This window comes from Jatropha curcas, chromosome 9 (assembly GCF_041381405.1).
Source record: "Jatropha curcas cultivar XTBG-Jc1 chromosome 9, XTBG_Jcur_1.0, whole genome shotgun sequence".
Taxonomy (NCBI): domain Eukaryota; kingdom Viridiplantae; phylum Streptophyta; class Magnoliopsida; order Malpighiales; family Euphorbiaceae; genus Jatropha; species Jatropha curcas.
Genome location: NC_143159.1, coordinates 20,696,250 through 20,704,516, shown reverse-complemented (window position 1 = coordinate 20,704,516; position 8,267 = coordinate 20,696,250). Strand labels below are relative to the sequence as shown.

At 39.3% G+C, this 8,267-nt stretch overlaps 1 protein-coding gene across 1 annotated transcript; it reads left to right on the top strand.

The window, feature by feature from the left end:
• The first annotated feature begins 934 nt into the window (after positions 1-934).
• Positions 935-1,978, top strand: LOC149493766 (uncharacterized). The gene is made up of 2 exons (XM_089726335.1): positions 935-1,359; positions 1,687-1,978. Exons 1-2 carry the CDS (start codon positions 935-937, stop codon positions 1,976-1,978), a joined length of 717 nt encoding a protein of 238 aa, XP_089582461.1.
• The last annotated feature ends 6,289 nt before the right edge of the window (positions 1,979-8,267 follow it).

The window sequence follows — 8,267 nt, the reverse complement described above, 5'->3', positions numbered from 1 at the left end:
GTACTGGAGGATCTAATGTGCAAGGTCTTCCCAACTACCTTGAAAGGAGCAACTCAAGAGTGGTATCAAACACTCAAAACAGGATCTGTTCATTCCTTCTCCCAGTTAGCCACAATATTCCAAGCTTGTTTTATAACATGTGTATCATCCAGAAAAATATCATCTGACTTGGTAGATTTAAAAAGAGAAGAGGGGGAGACTCTAAGGCAATACGTATCCAAATTTCAAAGAATGGTGATGCAAATGGAGAACTTGAATGATGAGGTGGCCATTAGCGCCATGGCAAAGAATTACAAGTACAATAAGTTGTTTAAGAGTTGAAGTATAGACCCTCCCCTGACCTTCGCCGAGATCATGGTGCAAGCTCACAAATACACCAAATCAGATGAAGCCTATGAGGCACAACAGCATAGATCGCCTAAAGAAGAGTGGTATAGGCACAGAAGACACTCATCCCTAGTAAGGAGATGATTGCCCTGAAGGGGGTTGCCCATCTGGCTCCCACGAACTAGTTACTCTGTTCGAATGCCATACTTAAGAGATGGCAGACCATAATAAGATCGAGAGTTTACCCCTTTGAACAGACCATGCTCAAAAATATTGTCTTGAGTTAGAGAACATGGCGATCAAATTCAGTTCTATTATCCTAGAAAGATAAAGCAGGATACCTTGAGCCATCGAGATAAAAGCAAGTATTGTGAGTTCCATAGGGATGTAGGCCACGAGACCGAAGCCTGCTGGCAATTAAAGAAAGAGATAGAATGCCTTCTGCAAAGAGGCGAACTAAAGCAATTTGTTGGGAGAGCTCGGAGGGAAAGTGAATAGAAAGACAAGAAGGTGGAAAAATGTCATAACCTAGGCACAATCCACACCATATTTGATGGCTCATCGGGGGGGTGACAGCAATGCAACTAGGAAAAGGAGAGTTAGGGAAATGTATTCCATTCTACCCCAGCAGAAATCAAGCGCTAGTCCGCCCATATCATTCTCTAAGGCGGATGACAAACTTGTACATACTCCACAGAATGATGCCCTAGTAATTAGGGGAATTTTGGAAAACTTTCTAGTAAAAAGAATCTTGGTAGATAAAGGTAGTGCAGTGAACTTGTTGAGCATGAAAGTGTTCAAGGCTTTGAAACTAGACCAGGCGAAGCTTAAACCTGTCCGAACCCCTTTAATCGGCCTGGCAAGAAAACCTGTACAATTTTCTAGATCTATAGACATAACCCTAGAGGTCAGAACTAAAGTCTCATCAAGGAAACTCAAATTGGAGTTTATGGTAGCAGACATTCACTTTCGATACAATTCTATGTTGGGAAGACTAGCCCTATTTGAATTGGCAGCGACCACATGCATCAGGTATCTCACCATGAAGTTTTACTCCGACAAGGGCGAAGTCATCGCTATTAGGGGAGACTAGAATATAGCTCGGGAAGTAAATATGATAGCACTGAAAGGGTTACCTCTTACCCTACCAATCATGTGGATGCTAGAATAAGAACTACCACAAAGTCAACCAAACACCAACCCTTTGATATCCCCAAACATAATACAGACCAGCCCAACACCTGTGGGTAAGTTGATCACATGGGAAGGGAAATAGGGGAAGAACTTAATGTCAGGAGATGATCTTTCGAGAGAGGTACATGATAATCTTAAGACAGTTTTAGGGGATAATGTTAACAGCTTCAGCTGGACTGCGAAAGACATAATTGATATCGATCCTGATACCATATCCCGCACGCTCAGCATAGACCCAAGCTTTAAATCGATAAAGCAAAAAAAGCGGAATCATGGTCTAAAAAGACAACATGTTATTGCAACTAAAGTGGATAAGATTTTGAAATCAAAGTTTATAAGGAAGGTGAACTATCTAGAATGGCTAGCGAACATAGTTTTGGTATCGAAGTCCAATGGAAAATGGAGATTATGTGTTGACTTTACTGATTTGAACAAGGCATGCCTTAAAGATCCTTAACCTTTGCGCAATATAGATTAGCTGGTAGATTCAGTAGCCGGCTATGAAATATATAGTTTTATGGATACAGAAGTTGGATGAGGAAAAGATGAGCTTCATCACTAATAAGGAAATTTATTGTTATCAAGTCATGCTATACGGATTAAAGAACGCAGGAGCCATATACCAGAGTTGGTCAATAGCATGATCCAAGATCAGATAGGTGAACCATAGAAGTATATGTAGATGACATGATAATAAAAAGTACTCAAGCTGTCGACCATCCTAGAGACCTACATGAAGTGTTTGAAATCCTGAATAGGTTTAATATGAAGTTCAATCTAGACAACTACACATTCAGAGTTAAGGCGAAGAAATTTTTGGGTTTTATGATATTATGAAGGGGGATTGAGGCGTACCTTGATAAGATCAAGGCAATTTTGAAGATGCAAGAACCCACCAGCATTCATGAAGTTCAATAGTTGAATGGTCAAATTACAGCCTTAGTGCGATTTATCTCCTACTTGGCCAAGAGGCGCATGCCTTTCTACCAAACCCTAAAGCAGTTGAAAGGTTTTCAATAGGATGAAAAGTGCTAGCTCCCCTTTGAAAGAATTAAAGATTTATTGTCTTTTGCTCCCCTCTTGAGCAAACCTAAAAAAGATGAGCCCTTATACTTGTAGTTAGCTGCTATTGAAAATTTTGTTGCATCAGTATTGGTTAGGGAAGAGGAAGTTGAGCAATATCTTGTTTATTACATTAGCAAAGTCCTAAGGGGTTCTAAGCTCAGTATCCAAATGTTGAAAAATTAGCATTCGCCATCCTTAATTCGACGAACCAGTTGTGGCACTACTTCCAATCTCACACTATAATTATCCGAACTAACTGCCCCCTAAAAAAGATCCTATACCGAGCCGAAACTTCCAGAAGATTGGTGAAATGGTCGATTAGATTAGGAGAATTTGATATCAGGTACACTCCTTGTACCGTAATGAAGGCACAAATGCTTGTAGACTTTGTGGCCGAAATTTCTAGTGAAGATGAAAAAGGCGAGCCTGAAGCCGAACTCCTGAACCCCAGCTACAACACTTGGCAGTTGCACACTGACAGGGCCTTAGGGAGCTCGGGAGCTACATCAGGGGTAATCTACAAGGGCCAAGAAAGAAAAAAATTCAGTATGTCGTACGCCCAGACTTTACGACAACTAACAATGGTGCCGAGTATGAGAGTTTAATAACCAAAAAGCGAAATCTATTCAAGTACCATTATCTAGCCTTATTCCTCTTACACAAGTTAGAAGAAGAAGGCAGCATTAGGAAGATGACCTAAATAGAACGGGTGAACAATAAAGAGGCAAACTCCATAGCCAAAGCTGCAACGCGGGAAGAAGATTTATTAAGGGAAGTGATTGTCTAACACCAAAACCGGCTGAGCTATGAGTTAAATGAAGTCCTTGTATCCCAACCGGTAGTAACTGGATGAGTCCGATCATTGACTTCTTATAGAATGACGTTCGGCCTAGCAATAAGTAAGAGGTGATCAAGCTTTGCGGGAAAGTGGCGAACTATGCAATGGAAAATGGAGAACTCTGCAAGAGATCAAAATCACATCTATGGGTGAAGTATCTAACTGAGGAAGAAGGCAATTACATTATAAGGGAGACCCATGAAGGTGTTTGCAAGGCACATGAGGGCTCAGAGGTATGCTTCGAAAAATATTGCTCTTAGGATACTATTGGCAAATAATGAAGAAGGATGTTAGCCAGCATATTCGCCATTGTAGCACTTGTCAAAAATATGATCGTGTATCCAGAAAAGCCTTATCAGAACTACAATCCTTATCATCAGCCTAGCCTTCGCTCAATAAGGGATAGAAATTCTGGCGCCTTTTCCCACAACAAGAGCGTAAGAAAGTTCATGCTAGTTGCAATTGATCACTTCTCCAACTGGGTAGAAGTCGAGGCCCTCAGCACCATTACCCCAGCTCGAGTTATTAGCTTTTTCAGGAACAATGTGATATTTAGATATGGCATGCCCCATAAAATCGTTACTAAAAATGGTAAGCAATTTGACGCAGGAGTCTTCAAATCTTTTTGTGAAGACTGGCACATTGGGCTTCATTTACCTTGGTAGCCCACCCACAAACTAATGGCCTTACTGAAGTCATCAATAGTACCATCCCGCAAGGCTTAAAGAAGAGGTTGGATGGAGAAAAAGAGAACTAGGTAGATGAACTAAATAGCGTCCTATGGGCTTATAGAACCATGCCTCGGCAAGCAACATAGCAAACCCCTTTCTCTTTAGTATATGGGACCAAAGCAGTTGTATCAGTAGAGATCAGCATACTGTGAACCCCCACCCCAAATGTTAGGCATATGATGCATATGACTAAGGGCAGAAATGCATGTGAATGTGTGAGTCGCCACCTTGTTTAATTATTTTAGGGTAAACTAGGAAAAAACCCTAAGTGACTCCAATTTTAATTAACCTAATTACTAGATTAATTATCCCAATGTCTAAGGCCTGGTTTGCGAACCCGAGGTGGATCCCGAGACCATGTCATGTTGATGAACTAACCAAAGAATGAATGCTTTGCAGGGTGATTAATGTAATTGGACCAATGAAATGTTTAAGTGATTTTGACTTGCCACTCGAGGTTAAATCCCAAACGTGCCTACGTACTTCCGTTTGAATGGAAGATCAAAGTTCACGTAGTTCGATGGGCTTTTTTTTTAAAGGGCTTTGAATGGGTATGCTTAATGCATGAATGTGTGTATGCTTCGTGCATTTTGTTTAGGCATTTTGCCAAAAAGGTTGATTGATTTGTTGAGGCGTTTGTTGCCAAAAGGAGGTGTTTGATTGGGCTTATTGTTGCCAAAAGGAAGTGTTTGATTAGGCTTATTGTTACCAAAAAGAAGTGTTTGATTGGGCTTATTGTTGCCAAAAATGGATTAAGGCTTTTAGCCAAAGAGTTTTGTGATTTAGGCAATTTGTTTGCCAAAAGATTGGTTTATTTAAAGGCTTTTAGCCAAAAATGTGTAGATTTGAAGGCTTCTAGCCAAAAGTGTTGATTTAGGCAATTTATTTGCCAAAAGATGTTGATTGGGCGATTGTCGCCAAAATTGATTGATTTACAGCAATTTATTTGCCAAAAGATTGATTAATTCAAGGCGTCTTGCCAAAAATTGATGTATAATTTAGGCAATTTGTTGCCAAAATGATTTATTAAACTGTAGGCAATTTGTTGCCGAAAACGTGATTGATTAAGGCTTCTAGTCACAATTATTGATTAATTGGACTTAAGCCGGACTGTTCGAAATAAAGGCAATTAAACCGTAGTTATTAATTAACTAGGCTTTTTAGCCAATATTGTCGGATTTAGCATTAATACCACGATTATTAATTAACCGGGTATTTAAGCTTAATCATATTTGATTGAGGCAGTTTATTTGCCTAATTGATGACATGAATGCGTTTATGCAGTTGTAGAGTTATTAGGAGTAGAAGAGAAATATGCATGAAGTGCTAAAATTAAATGAGCGAAGTTTTGTTTATTTACCTGAGTTAACCGGCGACCGCTTCTTAGCTTCAGCTTGAAAAACTCCGGATTAAGCTCCTCGTTTGGGGAATATTAATTTAGAATTAATTTAATTTAAGTGGTCAAATATCAAAGCAAGAAAGCAATAAAAGCTAAATTAAAAACGCAGAAAAGCAGTAAAAGAATCGCAAGGAGCATAGGGGAGAAGGAGCGTCCGTCAACACAGACTGAGTGAGTAAAACTGAGTGCCCGGGGCTATTTTTATAGGCAAAATCCTGGCTGGAGGGCGGCAGCTGCCGCCGAGGTCGGTGGCAGCTGCCACTGGGGTCGGCGGGCTTGGTAGTCTTTCGTTCTAAAAGCTTTTTCGGGGGTTCCGTACCTCCAAAAAATATTCCGGGACCTGTTCTGCGATCCTCGTAATTTTCCGAACGTTTCAAGTACCATATTGGCATACTTTTGGTAAACTTTCCGAATGGCCTCCGGTCCGGTCGAACTGTTTGCAGTCTGGGAAAATAGGCTTTTTCTGAGCCTCAAAATTTGAGTATTCACACATACCTAGCAAAAGAGCAGGAATGTACGAAGAGCTCGACAGCAATGAGAGCCTAAAAATTAGCTTAGACTTGGCAGAGGAGCTTAGGGAGGATGCTGCGGTCCGAGTTGAAGCATACAAACAAAGGATAAGAAGATACTTTAATAAGCAAGTTCAAAGTAGGTAGTTCAGAGAAGGAGACAGAGTATGGCGAAAGGCAGAGATAACCATATGCTTAACAGATGTGGGTAAATTAGGATAGAAATGGGAAGGTCACTATGAAATTTCGAAGCATTAGGCCCAAGAACATATAAGCTGAGAAAGATTGAGGGAGTTGAATTACCTCGGACATGGAACGCTAATAATCTAAAAATGCATATTGTGTCTCTAGTTAATAATATGTAAAGTAACTTTTGTATTTGAATAATAATAAGGCCTCAGGTTTTTTCACTTAATGTATCAAGCCTTTCAAAGATAAAAAAGGGCATGATGCACTAAGTTTTTCCTGAAGGATCTTACTTAAAAAATTTTCTCTTTCCAGCCTTCACATTAGTTCGCTAGATGACTTATGCGGTCCTTTTCACTAAGTCCATTAGCTTGGACATTCGTAGCCTGTCCAGATGACCTAAGCAGTCCTTCTCATTAAGTCCATTAGCTCGAACATACATAGCTTGCCTAGATGACCTAAGCAGTCCTCTTCGCCAAGTCCATTAGCTCGGACATACGTAGTTCGCCCAGATGACCTAAGCGGTCCTTTTTACTAACTCCATAGATTTGGAAACACGTAATTCACTGAATAAAATTTAAGTAAACCCTTAGGCTCGATTATACACAGTTTGGATTTTAACTTTAAATCTGAAAAGTAAAAGAAAAATACTTAGGCAAATATGAAAAGCTCAACACACGAGCAATAGTGATAATTTTCATTCATTTCATAAAAAGTGATCACATAGTTATTTTACAAGGTATCCCTATTCAAAAAGATAAGTTACAAAACTTTTTACCCTCTATAAATCCTAATCTAGCTATATGTCTTGGTCAGTAGACCCATCCCTAGTTGCACCTCGCCCTTTTGAAGAAATGAGGTGAATATCAGCAGATACCTTAGTTTCTACCCTTGGTGGAGACAAATAATCGATAGGGCGATTTGCATCCTCTTCTCCTTCCTCGTCTTCATCACCCTCATCTAGGTATACTTCATTTATCCAACCCCAGTCAACTTTAGGCTCCTTCGCCTTCAGTTCGGTTAGAATGTTCGTCCTCAAGCTTAAGCATGCCTTTGCCAGATCATCTTCCTCAGACCCCACTTAATCCTAAAACTTCTATAGCTCCTTCTCATCTCTTTTACCCTACTTTCAAGCTCTTTATTCTTGTTGAGTAATTCCCAGCTCTCCTCTCTCAACCTGTCTACATCAGCATCTCGAGTCGCAATCTCTGCCTTATGCTGAGCCTCTTGTTCCCTCATGGTAACTTCAACACCCTTTAGTGCATCCTCCATGTGGTTTTTCTTCACTTTCATCTTAGTATAACCTATCTTTAACTTGGTTATCCAAGCAAAGTTCATACTGTTGGCGTTGATAGCTTGAAACAAGCATTGGTTGATTAGATCCTTTATCTCCACATCGTCAGAATAAGGCAACTGAAGAGTCACCTCATTTAATAAGGCAACTCTTCAAGTACCCCCCCAAACCAATGCCTAATTCTTTGCAAAATAAAGATGCCATAAAATGACAGCCTTCACAACAAGCAACACAACAAAAGCTTATAAAAAAAAACTAATGAAATAAACAGACACTAAAAATACATAAACACTACATTTGGGCATAAAATGACCAAATAACTAATGGGGAACTACTGTTAACATACAATAATAAAATATATTAAAATAATAATACTAGACTTCTACATGAACTTCAACCAACAGATTATGTAGGATTCGTAATCCTTATCCTAACATGACTATCATAAATCCAGTATATATACTTCAAATTTGCCCCAAGGATGGGTTAATTTACAATTTACTACACCTAAAATTTTGAGAGCTTAACAATAACTAAGCAATTAAATTTTGAAAAAGATAACCAATGAGTTTTGTTTAGTACACTGAAACTATTTGCAAAAATCTAAAAGTTTCGAATTCAAATCTCCACTTACCTAAACTAATCCAAAGTTAAAAGTTGAAAAGCAGAACCTATCCACTTTAGTTTCAAAGCATGGAGTTGTATCCAAGACTATGAATTTGCA